Source organism: Diorhabda carinulata, chromosome 6, assembly GCF_026250575.1.
Source record: "Diorhabda carinulata isolate Delta chromosome 6, icDioCari1.1, whole genome shotgun sequence".
NCBI classification, from domain to species: Eukaryota; Metazoa; Arthropoda; class Insecta; order Coleoptera; family Chrysomelidae; genus Diorhabda; species Diorhabda carinulata.
This window is the reverse complement of record NC_079465.1, coordinates 1,272,042-1,295,887: the sequence shown is the minus strand read 5'-3', so window position 1 is coordinate 1,295,887 and position 23,846 is coordinate 1,272,042. Positions and strand designations below refer to the sequence as shown.

The window sequence follows — 23,846 nt, the reverse complement described above, 5'->3', positions numbered from 1 at the left end:
TTCAACTAATTGCGCATGTCGTTTACGCTTTTTGGGTTACTTAGGTGGATAGATATAAATGAGGTAGCTAGAGATGGGAATGTTGTTTTAAAACAATCGCAGTTCCGAACGTAATGATTTTCAGGAGATATTTATTTAGTGGTATGTTGAAATATTTTAGTATTAGTATTTCCGAAAAAAGGATCCAAACGAAGGGCATTAAAAGTTAAATTAAATACTCGGAAATTTTAGTAACTCATTGAAAGCAAGAAGCAGAGAACTTTTGAAAATTCGAGGAAAATTTGGTATTTTTCTGTGAAATTAAAGCAACATTTCGAAAGATTGAAATAAATTAATTTTGCACTATTTCGAAAACGAACGAATTTTTAGGAAACATTTTAAAAATTTGGAGTGAATTCTAGTTTGAAAAAAAATCTGCGTTTTTCCATGAAATTTCAGAACATTCCTTATAGTCCGGTAAAATTCAGGGCAACTATCAAAGAAAAACCGGAAAAATCTATAATTTGATGAAGGAAATTGTTTTCCTGTTATATTTTGAAAATTTTAAGTAAATTCTTGGAAAACTGAAAGGATTATGAGTTTTCCAGGAAATTTAAGCAGATTCTTGATAGAGTGGTGAAATTTTTGACAGTTTTTGAACATTTTGAGTAAATTTTTGGAGGTCTGACACACATTCCAGAAAAATTTAAGCAAATTCTTAATAGTCTGGTGAAATTCTGACACAACGTTCATAAAAAGTTGTGAAAAACAACATTGTATCGAAAAGAAACAAATTTTTGACAGTTTTTGAACATTTTGAGTAAATTCTTGGAGGTCTGACACATATTCCAGAAAAATTTAAGCAAATTCTTAATAGTCTGGTGAAATTCTTACACAATTTACATGGGAAATTCCGAAAAACAACAATGTATCGAAAAGAAACAAATTTTCGACACTTTTTGAACATTTTGAGTAAATTCTTGGAGGTCTGACACATATTCCAGAAAAATTTAAGCAAATTCTTAATAGTCTGGTGAAATTCTTACACAATTTACATGGAAAATTCCGAAAAACAGCAATGTATCGAAAAGAAACAAATTTTTGACACTTTTTGATTATTTTGAGTAAATTCTTGATAGTCTGGTGCAATTTTGACACAAATTTCATAAAAATTCTAATCAAATTTAGCAATAATTCGAATACAAACAATTTTCTGATACATTTCGGATAAATAACAAAAGTAATTCTGCTGTTTTCGAATTCAAAATATACAAAATGCGTTTAAAACGAAAACAATCAGTAGATTTAGACAAATTAAATACATTTTCAAAATAATCACACTTTATTAATTAATTATATAAACATTCAGTTTACAAACAAAACATTATAACCATGAAAAACATCGTCGTTTTGAGGTTATATTTCAAACGTACGATTTTCCTCAATCCCTTCGTTAAACATTTGTTGTATGTCACTGAAATCTTTACCTTTAGTTTCCGGAACAAAAAAATAACCGAAAACCGCTCCGATCAAACACCAAACGCCATGGAAATAGAAAATCCCATTCATACCTATAGTACCATGAAGTTTATTAAAATTAAATGTAACTAAACAATTCACTAACCAAAACAACGTCGTGCAATACGAAGCGGCCGCGTTTTTGAATTTATTAGGAAACAGTTCAGAGATTAGTATCCAAGGTATTATACAAGCCCCCACGTTGAAACTGGCAAGATACAGGGCCAGACAAAAAAGCGGCGTCGACGCTAAAACTTCTATTCGAGAAATAGAAAAATATATCCCCAAGATGATCAAGGACACGTGCATACCGCAAAACGACGTTATAAGAAGAGGTTTTCTACCGAATTTATCCAACAAAACGGGCGTGAATAAACTAGAAATCAATAAAACACCACCAACAATAACAGCAGACGTATCTGGAGATAAACTAAAACTGCAACTCTCGAAAATAAGTTCTAAATGAAAAGTTAAACCCCAAAAACCACTACAAGTCAAACATAAGAGTAAAAACATCGAAATCAAAATGTTTTTCCTCAAAATTTCATCTTTAATCATATCGAAAAACTTCCCGTCTTGATGTAATCGCAGAAAATATTCGATGGATTTTAATTCTTTAGTAACTTCCTCGTGGTTATTAGATCGTAAAAGCATCAAAGATTTTCTGGCGGTTTCTTCTTTTTTCCTACTCATCAAATAATAAGGACTTTCGATACCCAACCAAATGAAAAGTACGACAAACACCATCGGAAAACACATCAAACAAAAATTGTAATTCGAAAAATTCGTGTAAGTTCCTATAACTAAAGACAAAAAATCACCCAAACACCAGAATACGTTAGTCACGCCCACCATACCACCTCTATGGGAACTCTTAGCGATCTCAGCGACGTACAAAGGTACCAAATAATACCCGGCACCAAGTCCGAACCCAGCTACGAACCTAGCGAAATAAAACAAATAAATATTCTTAGCTAAACCTAAAATTAAAAAAGATATAATATGTGGTAAAGCTAGAAGTAATAATATTTTCTTTTTTCCGAATCTATCTGCTATTATTCCAAACGGCCAAGGTCCTAAAATCGCGCCCACAATCAATATGGATCCGAGTACGTCATCTTGGGAGGGGCTAATCGGTCGTTGTAGAGGATTTACTGAAGTGTCATTCGAGTATAATTTCGGATACGCAGAAGAAGTCCACGTCACGGAAACGTCACCAGATGATATAAGAATGTTTGCTACAACGTAAGTATATAATATTAGCAGACTCGGAAACGAGTTTTTGTCGATGATTTATTTAAAAAACACGTGCATAAGACGTGTATAGTGTGTAGTCTAAGAAAATATATTAAAGTGTGGCGCCATATATTAGGTGCAAAATACAAAATTTTACAGTTTTCTGTTAATAAATTCGCTTGAGACGCCATCTGTTTCGAATTACCATTAATAACAACAATCAACATTGATGATTAGTTTATTATTAATACGCTAAGAATAAATCGGATGGCTTTAAGTTTCTAATGATTAACAATGATAATTAATAAATAAAAAAGTTTTCTACAATAATAATAAAAGGTTAATAATATTTTTGGAAAATAAAATCGACAAAATGAGGCGTTTAACCACGTGACATTAAACACCAGAAACATCAGAAAAGCGTGACGTCACAACCGCGAAACGCTATGATGTAGCTGTCATTTTCGTATAAATTGACCAGGTTATTTCGAGCAATTGTTGTTAAATTAATAATGTTCGTTTTTAGTTTAATCTTGAAAGACATGTATAATTTACCATGGAATCAGGATTTAACAAAGTGAACTGCAGTAATTTGCCCAAAGTTATGTTTGAAAAATTTTTTGCAATGAACCACCTTTTTTTGTTCATCGGAAGTCCGCAGTGTTAATATTTATATGTAAGTATTATGTGAAAAACGAACAAAGTCTTATTTAATTAGCAGTTGACAGTTAGAGAGTCGCATTTACAGTGGAATGAAAATACTTTACTGATTTTGAGGTTAGCGAATACAAAGTCATAACATTTTATATGTTATGTGTGGTATATTATGGTAGATTTTGCAAAATTCATTCCTTTTACTATACATTTATAAATAGATACATCGAGTTTTGTTTGATACTTACATAAATATGATCTTCGCAGTAATAATTTGTGTAATTCATTGATAAAGTAATAGCGACTTTTTTAACCACTTTCTTCATATTCCTTTATTGTTTGGAACGTATATGAATAATTTGTATGACGTTTTTATCGTTTTAGTTTCATATTAGGGCACTATACAGTATTTATAAAACGAGGAATTCTTTATTTATTGAAAAAACAGTGTTATAAACAAACACAGCTGTTTCTCGAGGTGTGACGTCATTTTTGACGCCATGACAGTCGTGGCCTTTTTCACGGTCAATTTCAAAAAACTCAAAATACTAACGTATAAAACCTATTTTTCTTAAAATAATTCAAATAACTATTCCATCATTTAAATTAGACCAAATTACATGTATATGCAAATTTTCATGATTATTAGTTAACTCGTTTTTGAGTTCGTTCCCAACATACAATTTTTATATATTAAGATTGGAATGTTATATAGTCCGGGAGATGTTGCTGAAATTTTACGAAAACCTCACATTAAAATCAACTGAAAAAATCTAAAAATTCATATTTTTTCAAGGAAATTTCGATATTCTATATAGAAACAAATATTTGGAGAGTAAAAAAGGTGGATATCCGTGATTTTAATAGACAGAAATCACATTCTCACAATAATTTATTATAAAATTGATTAACCGGTTATTCATAATTGATATTGGATCTACGATTGTCCCATATTATTCCAAATAATTGCAGTATACAAGGATGTTTCTAGAAGTATCTATCCCGACAAATAAAACACAAAAATTTCGTAAAAAAAATATATTTAACACGTCATTTTTACCCACCGAGCTATTTTTTTAAATCTGGGAACAAAAAATAATCCGAAGAGGCTAAATCTGGCGAATAGGGTGGATGATATAGCAAATCAAACTTTATTTTGATATGTTTGACTTAATGGTATACGAGGTCTATCCAAAAAGTGTTGATTTACAATCTCGTAGATTTGCTAATACCAGTTTTATTCAAATTTAGAAAACGAATCACGATCTGATTTCACAAGTGGGTATACCTCGTAGAACAACGTCTATACAGGGTGTCCCAAGAGGAGTTGAACCTATCTTTATATGGAAAAATACTTATAGTATCTGGTTCTACCGAAAGTCGACTGTAACTTGGTTATTTTAAATAGAACACACTGTATATTAATACATTTTTGAAATCTACGTAAAATTTCAGTACACTTTTGTTTAAAAACTTTTTTCCAAAAAGGCATACTATTTGAGTTATTAATTTTTTCATGAAAAAATTCACCCTTATAAATTATTTTTTTACGATGTTACCCGTAAAGATATGAAAATGGTTTCTATTCGGTTGCTTTTAGCAAGGTTGGAAGTATTTGAATCTATGTTGAATAATTTTTCATTTTATACAGGGTGTGTATAAAAAGTGATCAAAGTTTAACTTCATAAATATCAAATTTTTTTTATTTTTTAAATATAACCACCCGGTTTTTTCTATTTTATTGCATTCAGGGATGAAAAATAAAGCAAATTTATGTATACTTTCCTATATCTAAACCTTACCGTTATCCAATTATTAAATGTTTTCTGTAAATTTTTAGAGATTCTAAATTTAATACATTTAATATCTGGATAACGGTGAGGTTTAGGTATAGGAAAGTAGACATGAATTTGCTTTAGTTTTCATTCCTGAATGCATTGAAATAGAAAAAATCGGGTGGTTATATTTAAAAAAATGAAAAAAATTTGATATTTAGGAAGTTAAAGTTTGAACACTTTTTATACACACCCCGTATGAAATGAAACATTTTTCAATATAGATTTAAATACGTCTGACTTTGCTGAAAGCAACCGAATAGAAACCATTTTCATATTTTTAAAGGTATCCTAGTAAAAAAATAATTTATAAGGGTGAATTTTTTTACAAAAAAATTAATAACTCAGAAAGTATGCATTTTTCGAAAAAAGTTTTTAAACAAAAGTATACTAAATTTTTACGTAGATTTCAAAAATGTATTAATATACAGGGTGTTTTATGTAAAATAACAAAGTTACAATCGACTTCCGGTAGAACCGGAAGTCGGCCATCTTTGTAAATATTTTAGTTAAAAAGATGGTATCCGAAAACCCAAATTTAGAAATTTTCATGATTCTACTATGAATATTTTGCCATATACAGGTAGTTTTAATTTGTCGTGGGACATCCTGTATAGTTTACCTTTGGATTATAGATTTGAATTTACTTACCAATAATTATATTTAGGTACGTATTCCAAGCAACCGATTTCTCATCCATATTACTGTTAAATTCTATTATTTTTCACCCGAATGCACATAGATAAAACCACGTAAATACAATGTCAAATTATTATCGTTTTTTTCAACTATTACTAACAGGTAAATATGCATGATAAGTTTTATAAGGTGTGTCTTTCGCAATAACACCCATTTAATATTCTTGTTTTGCCAACTGTGAAATATTTTTATATTAAACCGGATAATCGCGACTCAAGTTATTCAATATTGTGAATCATATTTAAATTTAAATACATCGACGTAGTTAGTCAGAAAATGTCTGTATATACGAGGACGGTACCAAAAGTACGTGGCTCGACCTAGAGATGGCGGTAGTTGTTTGGAAAATACCGCGGCATATGTTTCAAGTTTGAAGACGCCATGTTGTTTAGTATTTGGTGACGCATCCATTATCACGATGGTCAAAATTGACGTCATCAAGTATTCTATTCTCCAGATACTTATTGGACCGTCCTCGTATATTAAATTTGTTTTCAATACGGTCCTGTTCGTTTTAATTTTTTGGTTTATTTAACTTTGACAATTCGTTTTTAATTATAAACGAAATTGTTTTTTATTTTTAAGTAAAACAATATCAAAGTGAATTTTTATTAATTGAAAAAATTGATTTTGAATAATTTGATAAGTAGATAAATCGTTTTGTATAAATATGTTAAGATATAAAATGTTATCTACGATGTAGTCAAAATTAACCAACGAAACGTTTTTTTTTAATTCTTTCAATGAAAATTTAAGTTTTTTATTATAAATATGACGAATTTTAAGTTTTTTGGATATTCAACATTTGTAGTAATAGCAGGTAAGGCAAAACAAATTTTATTATTTAGTATATTTTATGATATTTTTATTTTTTAGTCAAGTTTTCTTCTTTTCTCAAATTTTTATTTTTTTTTCTTCTCAATACTTTCCTTGCAACGAAAATTCCGTTTTCCAAAAATTCTTTTTTTCTTTTCTTTCTTTCTTTTTGTACTTTTCTTTCAACGAAATTTTCTTTTCACAAAACTTTTCCTTTTATCTATGTTATCATCGCAATTTTTTTGATATTTTCGTTTTTCTATGGAATTTTCTTCTTTTCCAAGACTTGTGTTCATAGAAATTTCCTTTTTCCAAAAGTTCTTTTTCTATTATCTATGTTTTCTTCTTCGTTTTTTGATATTTTCATTTTTCTATCAAATTTTCTTCTTCTTTGCTCAAATACAGCATTTTCTTCATTTTTAATACTTTTCCTTCAACGAAATTTTCTTTTATTAAAAAAAATTCTCTTTTTATCTGTTTTCATCTCAATTTTTTTGGTTTTTTTGTTTTTCTATGGAATTATCTCTAATTTTTGATTCTCTAATGAAAAATTCTTCTTTTATCTATGTTTTCAATACGTTTCTTTCAATGAAATTTCCGTTTTCCAGAGACTCTCCTCCTTCGATCAACGTCTTCTTCTTTTTTTTTTGATTTTTCAATTTTTCTCGAATATTTATAGTTTTATGCGGTTTTCTTCTTTTTTAATGTTTGTCTTTCAACGAAATTTTCTTTTAACAGAAATTTTCTTTTTATATTTTCGTTTTTTTATAAAAATTTCTTTTTTCCAAAAGTTCTTTTTTTCTAGTCTATGTTTTCTTCTTCTTTACTCAAAAACAACATTTTCTTCTTCTTTAATACCTATCTGTCAACGAAATTCTCTTTATTTAAGAAATTCTTCTTTTTCAAATGTTTTCTTCTTCTTTTTTAGATATTTCGATTTAGAAATTTTGTTATTTTCTCGAATATTCATCGTCGTATCCTACTTTAAATCTTCTTTTCCCAAATATTCTCAAAACGATTCTTTCTTCTTTTTTTTTTGAGATTTTCTCGTTCATATGAAATTTTCTTCTTCTTTACTCAAATATTTATCGTTTTGTCTTTCCCAAAACGAGTCTCTTGACGAAATTTTCGTTTTCCAAAAATTCTTTTATCCGTTTTCTTCTTCTTTTATCAAAAACAACATTTTCTTCTTTTTTAATACCTATCTGTCAACGAAATTCTCTTTATTTAAGAAATTCTTCTTTTACAAATGTTTTCTTCTTCTTTTTTCGATATTTCGATTTAGAAATTTTGTTATTTTCTCGAATATTCATCGTCGTATCCTACTTTAAATCTTCTTTTCCCAAATATTCTCAAAACGATTCTTTCTTCTTTTTTTTTTTCGAGAAAATCTCGTTTATATGACATTTTCTTCTTCTTTATTCAAATATTTATCGTTTTGTCTTTCCCAAAACGAGTCTCTTGACGAAATTTTCGTTTTCCAAAAATTCTTTCATCCGTTTTCTTCTTCTTTACTCAAAAACAACATTTTCTTCTTTTTTAATACCTATCTGTCAACGAAATTCTCTTTATTTGAGAAATTCTTCTTTTTCAAATGTTTTCTTCTTCTTTTTTCGATATTTCGATTTAGAAATTTTGTTATTTTCTCGAATATTCATCGTCGTATCCTACTTTAAATCTTCTTTTCCCAAATATTCTCAAAACGATTCTTTCTTCTTTTTTTTTTGAGATTTTCTCGTTCATATGAAATTTTCTTCTTCTTTACTCAAATATTTATCGTTTTGTCTTTCCCAAAACGAGTCTCTTGACGAAATTTTCGTTTTCCAAAAATTCTTTTATCCGTTTTCTTCTTCTTTTATCAAAAACAACATTTTCTTCTTTTTTAATACCTATCTGTCAACGAAATTCTCTTTATTTAAGAAATTCTTCTTTTACAAATGTTTTCTTCTTCTTTTTTCGATATTTCGATTTAGAAATTTTGTTATTTTCTCGAATATTCATCGTCGTATCCTACTTTAAATCTTCTTTTCCCAAATATTCTCAAAACGATTCTTTCTTCTTTTTTTTTTTCGAGAAAATCTCGTTTATATGACATTTTCTTCTTCTTTATTCAAATATTTATCGTTTTGTCTTTCCCAAAACGAGTCTCTTGACGAAATTTTCGTTTTCCAAAAATTCTTTCATCCGTTTTCTTCTTCTTTACTCAAAAACAACATTTTCTTCTTTTTTAATACCTATCTGTCAACGAAATTCTCTTTATTTGAGAAATTCTTCTTTTTCAAATGTTTTCTTCTTCTTTTTTCGATATTTCGATTTAGAAATTTTGTTATTTTCTCGAATATTCATCGTCGTATCCTACTTTAAATCTTCTTTTCCCAAATATTCTCAAAACGATTCTTTCTTCTTTTTTTTTTGAGATTTTCTCGTTCATATGAAATTTTCTTCTTCTTTACTCAAATATTTATCGTTTTGTCTTTCCCAAAACGAGTCTCTTGACGAAATTTTCGTTTTCCAAAAATTCTTTTATCCGTTTTCTTCTTCTTTTATCAAAAACAACATTTTCTTCTTTTTTAATACCTATCTGTCAACGAAATTCTCTTTATTTAAGAAATTCTTCTTTTACAAATGTTTTCTTCTTCTTTTTTCGATATTTCGATTTAGAAATTTTGTTATTTTCTCGAATATTCATCGTCGTATCCTACTTTAAATCTTCTTTTCCCAAATATTCTCAAAACGATTCTTTCTTCTTTTTTTTTTTCGAGAAAATCTCGTTTATATGACATTTTCTTCTTCTTTATTCAAATATTTATCGTTTTGTCTTTCCCAAAACGAGTCTCTTGACGAAATTTTCGTTTTCCAAAAATTCTTTCATCCGTTTTCTTCTTCTTTACTCAAAAACAACATTTTCTTCTTTTTTAATACCTATCTGTCAACGAAATTCTCTTTATTTGAGAAATTCTTCTTTTTCAAATGTTTTCTTCTTCTTTTTTCGATATTTCGATTTAGAAATTTTGTTATTTTCTCGAATATTCATCGTCGTATCCTACTTTAAATCTTCTTTTCCCAAATATTCTCAAAACGATTCTTTCTTCTTTTTTTTTTTCGAGAAAATCTCGTTTATATGACATTTTCTTCTTCTTTACTCAAATATTTATCGTTTTGTCTTTCCCAAAACGAGTCTCTTGACGAAATTTTCGTTTTCCAAAAATTCTTTTATCCGTTTTCTTCTTCTTTTATCAAAAACAACATTTTCTTCTTTTTTAATACCTATCTGTCAACGAAATTCTCTTTATTTAAGAAATTCTTCTTTTACAAATGTTTTCTTCTTCTTTTTTCGATATTTCGATTTAGAAATTTTGTTATTTTCTCGAATATTCATCGTCGTATCCTACTTTAAATCTTCTTTTCCCAAATATTCTCAAAACAATTGTTTCTTCTTTTTTTTTTCGAGAAAATCTCGTTTATATGACATTTTCTTCTTCTTTATTCAAATATTTATCGTTTTGTCTTTCCCAAAACGAGTCTCTTGACGAAATTTTCGTTTTCCAAAAATTCTCTCATCGGTTTTCTTCTTCTTTTATCAAAAACAGCATTATCTTCTTCTTTAATACCTATCTGTCAACGAAATTCTCTTTATTCAAGAAATTCTTCTTTTTCAAATGTTTTTTTCTTCTTTTTTCCTCGATATTCTCGTTTATAGAAATGTTCTTCTTCTTTTTTCGAACATCTACCGCCTAATAACCTAACCAACAATCGAATTAGAAACGCCTCGCGATTAGTTCAACATCAACGCCAGATACTAAGTTAATCAAATCAATAATTAAATTTCAGTCGATCTTCTGGCGACATCCGGCGATATTACGATGACGTGGCCATCGCCGATCCTCCCCAAACTCCACTCCAACGACTCAACCGTCAATCCCTTACCGAAACCGATCACTCAACAACAAGACGCGCTGATCGCATCTTCCATAAACATCGGAGCGATGATCGGAGGTCTGCCTTTCGCTTACATTTCCGATCGTTTCGGAAGGAAATTATCCCTCCAAGCTATAGGATGTCTCCATTTAATCGCTTATCTATCGATGGCGTTCGCGGGACGCGTCGAGGTGTTTTACTTCGGAAGATTACTGGGCGGCGTAGCCGTCGGCGGCGGTTACACCCTATTACCCATGTACATAGCCGAGGTAACCGAAGAAACGCTCCGGGGAGCTTATTCCGTAACTCTGGGAATCTTCTGGTCCTTCGGTAATTTTCTATCGTATCTAATAGGACCTTTCGTGTCTGTTAGATTATTCAATTTGGTTAACGCTTCGTTTCCTTTGGCGTTTTTGGTGAGTTTTTCTCTACTGGGAACCGAAACTCCTTATTATTTAGTCGGAATCGGCGATACGGAGAAAGCCGAGGAGGTTCTGATCAAATTGCGATCCACCGATCGCGGATCGGTTCAAAACGAATTGGAACGTATCAAGATCAGCGTCGAGGACGAAGACAAATCTATTGGATTCGGGAACGTGTGGTCTTTGAGGAAATCCTTCGTCGTATCGATAAGTTTGATAGTTTTTCAACAGTTGTCCGGTTGGAACGCGATAACTTCTTATCTTCAGGTGATATTCGACGCGGCCGGCGCCGATTTACCTTCCGATGTATCCGCCTTGATTATCGGAGGTTGTATTTTCGTTTTCAGTTTGCCGGCGCCTTATTTTACCGAGAAATTCGATAGGAAAATGTTATTGATAATATCGACGACGGTTTTAGGAATGTGTTTGTCGACGTTCGGTATTTTTTTTTGTATCCTGACCAGGACGGAGTTTGGCGTCGGATCGATATCGTGGTTACCTTTGGTTAGTTTGGTATTGGCGGTTGCGTCTTTCCAAACCGGTCTCAGTTGTCTTCCGTGGACTATTTCGTCTGAAATATTTCCGAAGAACGTTAAAAAATTGTCGGCGTCCGCTACATCTACTAGTTGTTGGTTAATTTCGTTTCTGGTGACGATGTTTTTTAATAAAATGACTGATGGTATTGGTGTCGACGGTACGTTTTTCGCGTTCGCTGGATTTTGTTTTGTTTCAACTTTATTTACGATATTTTACGTTCCCGAAACGAGGGGGAAAACTTTCGTGGAAATTCAACTCATGTTAGAAAGATAATGCGAATAAACAGTTTTGATGGAGTTTATTGATTCATTTTACCATTTATCCGCGAGGTCGGAAGAGTAAAACCAAAATTGGAGGGATCCCCGATAGAACTTGCTTTGAACAAGACCCCCAATCCCTCCAAAACACTTTTCGATTTGTTGATTTCGAAAAAAGTTTTCATTTTCCGTTTGTAACTGTAACTTTCCATAATATTTCAATGGAGGTTTTCTCGATTTTTGTCCATTGAAACGTTGTTTACATATTTCTGATCGATTTAGGATCTTCAGCCCAATTTTCCGCAACAAACTTTCGGTTTTTCGTTAACAAATCTTCACTTTTCTCTTCTGGTATTTGTTTTTTGTTTTTTTTTTTATTTATCCCGACTTTCTTTCAATCTAAATACCTGTTTGAACACGCCGATAAACATCGTAAATTGTTTTTCTGTGATGAAACTAACCAAAACTTGTGCTAAAACATTTGTTGTGGAAACTGTTGAAGCTTTGTTGGGAGAAATAATAATTATAAGAGGTTAAATGTCGAAAAAAAACCTCGAAAATACATTTGTGAGTGATATAGATGTGCAGAATGTCGAAAATGTGTAAAGGGATAATCTAAACCAGCTAGAGGTTATAAAAAATTAGAGTTTAAGTCTTAAGATATAAAATGGGATCCATATTCTCCATTTAACTAATACTGAGAGTGTTTCTATTGACAGGAATCAGTCTGAAGACCTTTAAACTCATAATAAGACAAATATTGAACTAACTATTGAAGAAGTTATTGTTGAAATAGTTAAAAAAAGGAATTTTGTCCATTTAACTAATACTGAGAGTGTTTCTATTGACAGGAATCAGTCTGAAGACCTTTAAACTCATATTAAGACAAATATTGAACTAACTATTGAAGAAATTAGTGTTGAAATAGTTAAAAAAAGGAATTTTGGCCATTTAACTAATACTGAGAGTGATTCTATTGACAGGAATCAGTCTGAAGACCTTTAAACTCATATTAAAACAAATATTGAACTAACTATTGAAGAAGTTATTGTTGAAATAGTAAAAAAAAGGAATTTTGTCCATTTAACTAATACTGAGAGTGTTGCTATTGACAGGAATCAGTCTGAAGACCTTTAAACTCATAATAAGACAAATATTGAACTAACTATTGAAGAAGTTAGTGTTTGAAATAGTAAAAAAAAGGAATTTTGTCCATTTAACTAATACTGAGAGTGTTGCTATTGACAGGAATCAGTCTGAAGACCTTTAAACTCATAATAAGACAAATATTGAACTAACTATTGAAGAAGTTATTGTTGAAATAGTTAAAAAAAGGAATTTTGTCCATTTAACTAATACTGAGAGTGTTTCTATTGACAGGAATCAGTCTGAAGACCTTTAAACTCATAATAAGACAAATATTGAACTAACTATTGAAGAAGTTATTGTTGAAATAGTTAAAAAAAGGAATTTTGTCCATTTAACTAATACTGAGAGTGTTGCTATTGACAGGAATCAGTCTGAAGACCTTTAAACTCATAATAAGACAAATATTGAACTAACTATTGAAGAAGTTAGTGTTGAAATAGTTAAAAAAAGGAATTTTGGCCATTTAACTAATACTGAGAGTGTTTCTATTGACAGGAATCAGTCTGAAGACCTTTAAACTCATATTAAAACAAATATTGAACTAACTATTGAAGAAGTTATTGTTGAAATAGTTAAAAAAAGGAATTTTGTCCATTTAACTAATACTAAGAGTGTTTCTATTGACAGGAATCAGTCTGAAGACCTTTAAACTCATAATAAGACAAATATTGAACTAACTATTGAAGAAGTTAGTGTTGAAATAGTTAAAAAAAGGAATTTTGTCCATTTAACTAATACTGAGAGTGTTGCTATTGACAGGAATCAGTCTGAAGACCTTTAAACTCATAATAAGACAAATATTGAACTAACTATTGAAGAAGTTATTGTTGAAATAGTTAAAAAAAGGAATTTTGTCCATTTAACTAATACTGAGAGTGTTTCTATTGACAGGAATCAGTCTGAAGACCTTTAAACTCATAATAAGACAAATATTGAACTAACTATTGAAGAAGTTATTGTTGAAATAGTTAAAAAAAGGAATTTTGTCCATTTAACTAATACTGAGAGTGTTGCTATTGACAGGAATCAGTCTGAAGACCTTTAAACTCATATTAAGACAAATATTGAACTAACTATTGAAGAAGTTATTGTTGAAATAGTTAAAAAAAGGAATTTTGTCCATTTAACTAATACTGAGAGTGTTGCTATTGACAGGAATCAGTCTGAAGACCTCTAAACTCATAATAAGACAGATATTGAACTAACTATTGAAGAAGTTATTGTTGAAATAGTTAAAAAAAGGAATTTTGTCCATTTAACTAATACTGAGAGTGTTTCTATTGACAGGAATCAGTCTGAAGACCTTTAAACTCATATTAAGACAAATATTGAACTAACTATTGAAGAAGTTATTGTTGAAATAGTTAAAAAAAGGAATTTTGTCCATTTAACTAATACTGAGAGTGTTGCTATTGACAGGAATCAGTCTGAAGACCTCTAAACTCATAATAAGACAGATATTGAACTAACTATTGAAGAAGTTATTGTTGAAATAGTTAAAAAAAGGAATTTTGTCCATTTAACTAATACTGAGAGTGTTTCTATTGACAGGAATCAGTCTGAAGACCTTTAAACTCATATTAAGATAAATATTGAACTAACTATTGAAGAAGTTATTGTTGAAATAGTTAAAAAAAGGAATTTTGTCCATTTAACTAATACTGAGAGTGTTTCTATTGACAGGAATCAGTCTGAAGACCTTTAAACTCATATTAAGACAAATATTGAACTAACTATTGAAGAAGTTATTGTTGAAATAGTTAAAAAAAGGAATTTTGGCCATTTAACTAATACTGAGAGTGTTTCTATTGACAGGAATCAGTCTGAAGACCTTTAAACTCATAATAAGACAAATATTGAACTAACTATTGAAGAATTTAGTGTTGAAATAGTTAAAAAAAGGAATTTTGGCCATTTAACTAATACTGAGAGTGTTTCTATTGACAGGAATCAGTCTGAAGACCTTTAAACTCATAATAAGACAAATATTGAACTAACTATTGAAGAAGTTAGTGTTGAAATAGTAAAAAAAAGGAATTTTGTCCATTTAACTAATACTGAGAGTGTTGCTATTGACAGGAATCAGTCTGAAGACCTTTAAACTCATAATAAGACAAATATTGAACTAACTATTGAAGAAGTTAGTGTTGAAATAGTTAAAAAAAGGAATTTTGGCCATTTAACTAATACTGAGAGTGTTTCTATTGACAGGAATCAGTCTGAAGACCTTTAAACTCATATTAAAACAAATATTGAACTAACTATTGAAGAAGTTATTGTTGAAATAGTTAAAAAAAGGAATTTTGTCCATTTAACTAATACTAAGAGTGTTTCTATTGACAGGAATCAGTCTGAAGACCTTTAAACTCATAATAAGACAAATATTGAACTAACTATTGAAGAAGTTAGTGTTGAAATAGTTAAAAAAAGGAATTTTGTCCATTTAACTAATACTGAGAGTGTTGCTATTGACAGGAATCAGTCTGAAGACCTTTAAACTCATAATAAGACAAATATTGAACTAACTATTGAAGAAGTTATTGTTGAAATAGTTAAAAAAAGGAATTTTGTCCATTTAACTAATACTGAGAGTGTTTCTATTGACAGGAATCAGTCTGAAGACCTTTAAACTCATAATAAGACAAATATTGAACTAACTATTGAAGAAGTTATTGTTGAAATAGTTAAAAAAAGGAATTTTGTCCATTTAACTAATACTGAGAGTGTTGCTATTGACAGGAATCAGTCTGAAGACCTTTAAACTCATATTAAGACAAATATTGAACTAACTATTGAAGAAGTTATTGTTGAAATAGTTAAAAAAAGGAATTTTGTCCATTTAACTAATACTGAGAGTGTTGCTATTGACAGGAATCAGTCTGAAGACCTCTAAACTCATAATAAGACAGATATTGAACTAACTATTGAAGAATTTAGTGTTGAAATAGTTAAAAAAAGGAATTTTGGCCATTTAACTAATACTGAGAGTGTTTCTATTGACAGGAATCAGTCTGAAGACCTTTAAACTCATAATAAGACAAATATTGAACTAACTATTGAAGAAGTTAGTGTTGAAATAGTAAAAAAAAGGAATTTTGTCCATTTAACTAATACTGAGAGTGTTGCTATTGACAGGAATCAGTCTGAAGACCTTTAAACTCATAATAAGACAAATATTGAACTAACTATTGAAGAAGTTAGTGTTGAAATAGTTAAAAAAAGGAATTTTGGCCATTTAACTAATACTGAGAGTGTTGCTATTGACAGGAATCAGTCTGAAGACCTTTAAACTCATAATACTACACATAATCGATATTTTATTTATTTCGATTTGTAATTATATCTGGTCTATTCGTTAAAAACATTATAAAAGCTATTTAAGATGCCAATCAGTACTATCTATGACAAGCATACTTATGTAAGATAAACAATAATCAGTAATCAAAATATCAGATATGATTACATTGAAAAAAAAAACAATTATTCCACTTTTAAATCGCCGCAAACTTCAAAGTAACAAAAAATAACACTAAATTGTTATTATAATTTTTTTGAACCGCCCTGTAGTATGTAATATGACGCGAAGATGATACAAAACAACCATAACTATATTAATTTCTTTTTGAATAGCCCTGTAATATATAACGACATAAATAACCTAAAACAACTTTTTCGAATCACCCCGTAGCGAATATTACCGCTGAAGATTAGATCTGGAAACAATTAAAAGTCCAATTTCGACATGGCTTGTGACCGGATGCGGTCTTGATGAAACAGTAATTTCTTCTTTTTTATAACATAACCTTATCATATGACAGCTGTCAAATGTATAAACGCGTTCTCATTGATAATCATTACTAGTAGCGCCATCTAACCGACTTTTTACGAACTTTCCATCACACGTAACACATTAATTTTTCTTTATATTTTTTACTCACCCCGTAGGTGTAAATTATCGATATTATAATACTATTTTGAAGTGCTCAACACTCACTTACATGATAAGATGGATTCTGTGGAAAAAACGACGAAATTCAATTGTGGTAAAGTATAATCAGATGTAGGTATAATCTGTAGTATAAAATTTAATTAATTCGATGAAAATGAATTCGATTATAGCAGCGACAACAGGTAAGATATAGAAATATATAGAAATAATATTTTTAATTAGTTCGTAACGTTGATAAAATAAATCTTGTATCGGGACATTTCTTATTCTTTTTTTTTTTTCAAACTTGCATTGAGGTTACGTTATTAAGTTATGACATATGTCAAATCTGACATTAGTATAATGAAGTTTGACAGTTTCAATGGTGAGTGCGTTCTTTCGGGGACATTTTGTACCGAAACTGCCCTTTTTTCGATTATTATTTCATATATAATTTTTTTCAGGCAACATTATCAGTTTTTCCGCGGGAACGGCGATAACATGGGCGTCTCCGGAAATCGAAAAATTAAAAAACTCGACCATGGCTGTATCGGACGGGCAAGGATCTTGGATTAACTCGCTGTTTTTGCTAGGAGCTAGTTTCGGCCCTTTCCTTTTCGGTTATCTAGCGGACAAAATCGGTAGGAAGAAGACTCTGGTATCGATGGGATGTCCCATGGCGATGGGATTCGTCGTTATGGCACTCGTTAAAGTTGTGCAAGTTTTTTACGCGGCTAGATTCGTGATCGGATTAGCGGTCGGGGGACTTTTCACCGTAATGCCGATGTATATTGGAGAAATAGCCGATAGCTCCAATAGGGGAACTCTATCCGGAATACTCAACATTCTTTTATGCATGGGGATGTTATTTTCTTATTGCGTCGGACCCTACGTCGATATATTGATTTTTAATCTAATTCTGGGCGTAATTCCCGCGATTTTCATGCCTCTATTTTCGTTGTTTTCCGTCGAAAGTCCGAGATATTTGATTGGTAAAAACGAAATCGACGAAGCTAAGAAAAACCTTCGATGGTTGAAAGGTAAAGGTGACGATGTCAATACCGAAATAGCCGCTATCGAAACAGCGATATCCGAAGAAGGTAACGGAGGAATTGGCGATTTATTTAAATCGTCCGGTAACGTCAGGGCTTTGATAATAGCTAGCGGTTTGATATTCTTTCAACAGTTTTCCGGTATCAACGCCGTTTTATCGAACGCTCAAAATATATTTAAACAAGCCAAAACTCCCCTGGACGCTTCCGTTTGCTCGATGCTGGTAGGAGCGGTCCAATTGATATCCAGCGGTTTGTCTATGGTCTTAATAGATAGGTTAGGTCGCAAATTGTTACTACTCGGTTCCGGTTTAGGCGTGGTACTATCCGAAGTGCCTTTGGGAGTGTACAGCGTTCTGAGGGATCGAGATATCGATGTCGGTTCTATATCTTTCCTCCCGATTATTTCTCTCGTAATTTTCATTCTAACTTACAACGTCGGTTTGGGTTCTTTGCCGTGGACTGTTATGGGGGAATTGTACCCGTCGAATATCAAATCTATCGGTTCGTCGGTAACCGCTTCGTTTTGTTGGATGTTGGGTTTTTTGATCGTTTATTTTTTTAATAGTTTGATCGAACGTTTCGGTTTGGGAACGTGTTTTTTCATTTTTTCCGCGTGTTCGGCTTGTTCTGTTTTATTCGTTCAGTTCTACTGCATCGAGACTAAAGGGAAAACCTTGGAGGAGATCCAGAAAGAACTCAACGCGTGAAAAATTATTTAAGTAACTGTTTCCGACGATCGTACAGTCAAATTTTGTTAAATATTCGGAAATAAATTGATTTTTGTTCAACAAAATGAAATAATCTGTTTGATTTGACACGCGACGTATGACATTTAACGTGATGTTCGATTCGACGCATGACGTATGACGTTTAAAGTGATTTTCGATTTGACACATGACGTATGACATTTTAAATGACGTGGAAAAGGTACAGAAAGAACTTAACGCGTGAAAAATTATTTAAGTAACTGTTTACGACGATCGTACAGTCAAATTTTGTTAAATATTCGGAAATAAATTGATTTTTGTTCAACAAAATGAAATAATCTGTTTGATTTGACACACGACGTATGACATTTAACGTGTTGTTCGATTCGACGCATGACGTTTAAAGTGATGTTTGATTTGACACATGAATTATGACATTTGGAACGACGTGGAAAAGGTACAGAAAGAAAAAGTTATTGAATTACAGTTTTAAATGATGATATAATCAAATTTTGTGAAAAAAATCAGCAATACATTGATATTTATTTTAAAAAAATGGAATTATTTAACGTGGTGTGTGATTTGACACATAATTTATGACATTTAACGTGATGTTTGATTTGACACATGACGTATGGCATTTAAAGTGACGTGGAGAGGTACAGAAAGAATTTAACGCATAAAAAAGTTGTTTATTGACAATTTTCAATGATAACTTATTGAAATTTTGTACAAAATATTCAGAAATAAACTGATATGATATAATAATCTAAGAAAAAAAATGATATAATCAAAGTTATGACATTTAAAGTGATTTTCGATTCGACACATGACGTATGACATTTAACGTGACGTGGTATAAAGACAGAAAGAAATTGACACATAAAAAACTATTGATGTACAGTTAAAAACGATAAATTAGTCGAATTTTGTCAAAAATATTCTGAAATAAATTGATATTTATTAAAAAAAAGGAATAACCTAAAGGGGTGTTTGATTTGACACATAATTTATGACCTTTGAAGTAATGTTTGATTTGACGTATGACGTATGACATTTAACGTGACGTGAAATGGTTTTAACGTGATATATATACTGAAAAATTGTTTAAGAGCGAATTTATTTAAATAACAAAGTATGATGTACATCTAACAAGTTTTGAATTGCATGATTACAATAATATAAGTAGAAAGTGTGTAGATAAATGCAGGAACGAGTCGTTGGTTTATAAGAAAAAAACCGGCAGTTGTAAATTTCGGTTTAAGTTGTTTGGATAGATTTGCCATGCCTTTATTGTGTAGTTTAACGTTTAAAGTTTCCATCAACACTAATATTTTAAGTGTTTGCTTCGATTTATTAACAACTTTGTCGAAAGAAGTGATAATTGTGAAGGAAAATGTCTGAAAATCGTATTAATATATGATTTTTTTATCTGAAAATAGTATTACTCACCAATAGGGTTATACCAACGATTAAATTTTCTATACCCATATCTGATAGTGGAGATAAAAACCAAAAGTTGTTCAAAATGCTTAATGTACTATAAAAAACTAAAGCCATGTATGAAAAGACTATTTTTCCACTAGCATCATTTAGAGCGTTTCCAGTAAGATACAAAAATTTCAAATTTGTTTTAACTTTAGTCACAAATTCGACCATTGTTTTAGAATCTTCTATTTTTGTATGTAAACGATCTCGAATAAGTTTATTTAAACAAGAATATCTAACAGACAATAAATTACAAGCATTCCATAGTATTTGAGACAAATATGATATTTCAAATAATACGTAACTAGCAAATATAAAGTCGTATTTAGAAATTGAATCTTCTGAAATTCCGTTAATCTCCCTCCATAAATAAATCAATTGTAATAATAAAAAAACAACAAAAAACGAAATTACTTTCAAGTAATAAGTTACTAATTTCACCTCGTATTTCAAATTCTTATCGATCTCTTCTATTGTATCAATAAAAGTTTTCCAGTTTTTTCTCTGTCTAATAGCTTCGTATGAAACAGTAATTTGAAAAAAGTACATTACGAAATAATCTGCTCTCATAAGAAAAGTATTATTTGAAGTACTATCTTTATAACCTAATATTCTATTCAGTTTACTAACAAAAACAAATAATATCGTGTGAAAAATAAAATTTACTGTGAAAGATATTTTACCAAATAAGGTATTTGGATTCAAAGGAACCATTCCTAAATATCCAATAATTCTATAAATTAATTTGAAGCAGAACAAGTCACTTTGTTTATTCATTATTTTGAATGTCTTTCTTTCATTAGAATATTCAATAAAATGGGAGTTATATTATGAATACTTATCGATTTTATAGTCGTAAATATATTACCTTTTTCTCATTAGTTAATTGAAAAATACAGAATGTTTCCCACCCACATATTCCGAAATGACAACCACATAAGTTTTACAAACTTTCTATTTTTTACTCGCGAAACTACAACTATATGCAATCTGCAAACTAAATCTAACGCACAATTCATATCTAACGTACATATTGAACAAAAAATGGTTGAAAATTTTACTGCTGTGTTCGAAGTATAACCGGTGCAATCCTTGTGGTATGTTCGTTTACTACTAGTGTAAGTCGCTAGACAGAGATCACGTAACGATATTCGAGGGCTAGAAAAAGATCGAAAACTAATCGTTAATATGGATTTAAAAATCCCACGTTAGTATTGATTTTTTAGAAACCTTTCTCGCGGTTGTTTTTAGAATAATGGCGACGTTGTCAAATATTTTATATAATAAGCTACTGTTAATAAAACTGGCAAGATTATTTTCAAAATATTAAAAACTATTGTGATTCCTTTACACATTCTTCATTTATTGTGATATCAAGTATAAGTGAATATTTGATAAATATTTGTAATGATTTACACTTTTTTGTTAAACTGTATGATGATGAAAAAGAAAGTGGTTAGAGTTCCGAATAAAGTGAAAATAAGTTTACTGTTGAGTTCATAGAATCCACAAGCTGTCATCTTCGGTTTCGTTACGTCAATATGATTTTTCAAATTGAATAATTCCAAATTTTCGCTCGAAAAAAATGAAAAATCTTCTTGAAACCCATAGCATACCATAAGCAATTTCTGTGATTCCGTTGTCATCCAATCGCTAGCGGAGATTGTAAGAATTGGCAACATCTAAAAAGCGACCGTGGAGAAATTATATTGAATTATCAGAAAAATGTTTAGAAACGATTAATTTTTTACTGAAAAGTATATTTTGCGATACTATTAACCTCACCGATAATATTAACATGAAAAAATTACTTTTAAGTAACAAAAGATTATATTTCAAACAGACACTTAAATCATAGACAAATGTTTGTTATTGATTTCCGATTAAACTTGAAATTTATTAATCAATAGCCTTACACTTGGTTTTGGCAAATTATGAATAATTTTATTTATGTATCGACTAATATTATTAATGAATAATTTTGTTTATCTAAAATATATGAATTCTGAAGCTTGTGGCAACGCTGTACGATATCCTGTTTGCTATTTCTTTTATCGTATTAAAAGGTAAGTTGTATTATAGCATTATAAAAAATTAACTTGTTACATATAATTTTTAAAAACATCTTATAATTATTTATATTATTCTTGTCATTAAATTATTTTCCAAAGATATCATAAATTCATTATTTTATGAATAGAATATATCGTTGATCCCGCCACGTTAAAAATGTCAATGTCAAACAGTCGGTTAATAACTGAAAAACAAATTATACCGTGTTTAAAGGGAGTTGTTTAAGAAGATATTAAAGGAAAGTGAAGTTAGAGCAAAGTATAAATTCTTAAAACGAGGATGAAAATTCATTTTAAATCGAGTTGTTAAAAACGCCATACGTAAAACTAGACACAGCTTGTTTTATTAGAAATTAGACAGTTTAGTTCGCAAGAAGCGGAAAGACGTGTAAAATGGCGGATTTACGTTAATATTTAAACAGTTATAAGTGAAAAATGATAGTGAAGGTGAATTTAACGAATGTGAGGATTAAGTGAAAGTTTGTTTAATTCTAGTAAGTACGTACTCTGTAATCTGCGAGCAAAAAATCTCAAATTATGGTATTAATTACTACGAATTCGTGCAAAAAATGGGGTGTTGCTTAAATCTTACCAATTCTGTTACTGTCAGTATAGAAAACATAATAATTTTGATAAAGATGCCTCGTTGAATGTTAAAATTAATAGCATTCACATAATACAAAGTTAATACGCCACTTTCAAGCAATCCTAAAAATATCTGCATCCCAAATATACTATTGACATCTTGAATTATCTCCCATAATTTTCTATGAATGTTTATTATAGTTGATATTTGTATATTCTTTCTAAATTTAAACTTATCCATAGCCATAACATTTAATTGTTTATATTTCAAATAAACGTAATAGATAAAATAAAAAACTATAATAAATGTTATTTGTTGACGAAAAATCGATAAATATTTAATGAAATATTTGCTTTGAATGTACCAACCAAATTCCATGAAATAATACCAATTTGTTAAAGTAACAACGGCGATGCAAAGTAGTAAATCGCTAAAAAATATTAAAGGCATGAATCTTATCGTCCATTTTCGTTGAATCGGTGCTAAAATCATTTCGATATCTCGAATTTTTTTAAGTAAATTCTCCCATCTAGTAGAGTTATAATAAATCGATATCAAAAACATCACTGCATCCGTAAAAATACTCAATATTCCTTTCAGAATATCCGCAGATACTTGTGATAAGTAAGCTTGTCTTAAATCCAATTCCTTCTTGTCGATAAGTCTGTTGATACTGTATATCTGTATACCTACAGTTGTTATGAAGAATATTGTCGAATATATAACGTGGAATAACTTTTTTTGTACCGAACAAATTTTGTAATCCGTCGGTGGTAGTAAACAAAAAACAGTCGCAGTATCAAAGAGAATTTTGAATTGTTTCAAAATGCTTTCTTTTCTTTGGGTACTTCGAAACATGATGAAAGTTTTATTACCAATAAAACTTCTATTCTATTAGAAAACAAGAATGTTGTATTAATATAATTATGTGTAAACATTAATCGGGATCGATAGAAACAATACGAGGTGTGATTAAAAAGTTCAAGTTCC

At 30.1% G+C, this 23,846-nt stretch overlaps 5 protein-coding genes across 7 annotated transcripts in view; 2 read left to right on the top strand and 3 right to left on the bottom strand.

Moving 5' to 3' along the window:
* The window catches only part of LOC130895854 (gamma-aminobutyric acid receptor alpha-like), a 60,545-nt gene extending 39,367 nt beyond the window's left edge, over positions 1–21,178 (bottom strand). The window contains exon 1 of the mRNA XM_057803418.1: positions 21,067–21,178. Within this exon, the coding sequence (XP_057659401.1) occupies positions 21,067–21,077 (11 nt within the window). The 5' untranslated portion in view covers positions 21,078–21,178. The remainder of the gene's footprint in view (positions 1–21,066) is intronic.
* Positions 1,303–6,165, bottom strand: LOC130895855 (facilitated trehalose transporter Tret1-like). The gene is made up of 2 exons (XM_057803420.1): positions 5,874–6,165; positions 1,303–2,735 (listed from the first exon to the last, which is right to left on the bottom strand). Exons 1-2 carry the CDS (start codon positions 5,920–5,922, stop codon positions 1,396–1,398), a joined length of 1,389 nt encoding a protein of 462 aa, XP_057659403.1. The 5' UTR covers positions 5,923–6,165; the 3' UTR covers positions 1,303–1,395.
* LOC130895857 (facilitated trehalose transporter Tret1-like) lies at positions 3,203–19,039 on the top strand. Of its 3 annotated transcripts, none has more exons than XM_057803425.1 (2): positions 3,203–3,409; positions 17,413–19,039. In XM_057803425.1, the coding sequence occupies exon 2, from the start codon at positions 17,490–17,492 to the stop codon at positions 18,708–18,710; it is 1,221 nt and encodes a 406-aa protein (XP_057659408.1). In that variant the 5' UTR covers positions 3,203–3,409; positions 17,413–17,489; the 3' UTR covers positions 18,711–19,039. The 3 variants fall into 3 exon arrangements, with proteins under 3 accessions (XP_057659408.1, XP_057659405.1, XP_057659406.1); XM_057803422.1 differs by lacking the exon at positions 3,203–3,409 and adding an exon at positions 17,028–17,151; XM_057803423.1 differs by lacking the exon at positions 3,203–3,409 and adding an exon at positions 17,177–17,333.
* On the top strand, positions 6,607–11,910 carry LOC130895856 (facilitated trehalose transporter Tret1-like). The gene is made up of 2 exons (XM_057803421.1): positions 6,607–6,741; positions 10,569–11,910. Exons 1-2 carry the CDS (start codon positions 6,693–6,695, stop codon positions 11,885–11,887), a joined length of 1,368 nt encoding a protein of 455 aa, XP_057659404.1. The 5' UTR covers positions 6,607–6,692; the 3' UTR covers positions 11,888–11,910.
* Positions 21,179–21,540: 362 nt separating the features above from the next.
* Positions 21,541–23,102, bottom strand: LOC130895209 (uncharacterized). The gene is made up of 2 exons (XM_057802398.1): positions 22,863–23,102; positions 21,541–21,880 (listed from the first exon to the last, which is right to left on the bottom strand). The coding sequence occupies exons 1-2, from the start codon at positions 23,100–23,102 to the stop codon at positions 21,611–21,613; spliced, it is 510 nt and encodes a 169-aa protein (XP_057658381.1). The 3' UTR covers positions 21,541–21,610.
* Between the last annotated feature and the right edge of the window lie 744 nt (positions 23,103–23,846).

Coding starts and splice junctions, on each gene's coding strand:
- LOC130895855 (XM_057803420.1), bottom strand. CDS start 5,922: ATGGATGAGAAATCGGTTGCTTGGAATACGTACCTAAATATAATTATT. Junction 2,736..5,873: donor GTACCTAAATATAATTATTG/GTAAGTAAATTC, acceptor CTTACGTTGTAG/CAAACATTCTTATATCATCT.
- LOC130895856 (XM_057803421.1), top strand. CDS start 6,693: ATGACGAATTTTAAGTTTTTTGGATATTCAACATTTGTAGTAATAGCA. Junction 6,742..10,568: donor AACATTTGTAGTAATAGCAG/GTAAGGCAAAAC, acceptor ATTAAATTTCAG/TCGATCTTCTGGCGACATCC.
- LOC130895857 (XM_057803423.1), top strand. CDS start 17,282: ATGACATATGTCAAATCTGACATTAGTATAATGAAGTTTGACAGTTTC. Junction 17,334..17,412: donor GAAGTTTGACAGTTTCAATG/GTGAGTGCGTTC, acceptor AATTTTTTTCAG/GCAACATTATCAGTTTTTCC.
- LOC130895209 (XM_057802398.1), bottom strand. CDS start 23,102: ATGGCTATGGATAAGTTTAAATTTAGAAAGAATATACAAATATCAACT. Junction 21,881..22,862: donor TACTGACAGTAACAGAATTG/GTAAGATTTAAG, acceptor GTCGCTTTTTAG/ATGTTGCCAATTCTTACAAT.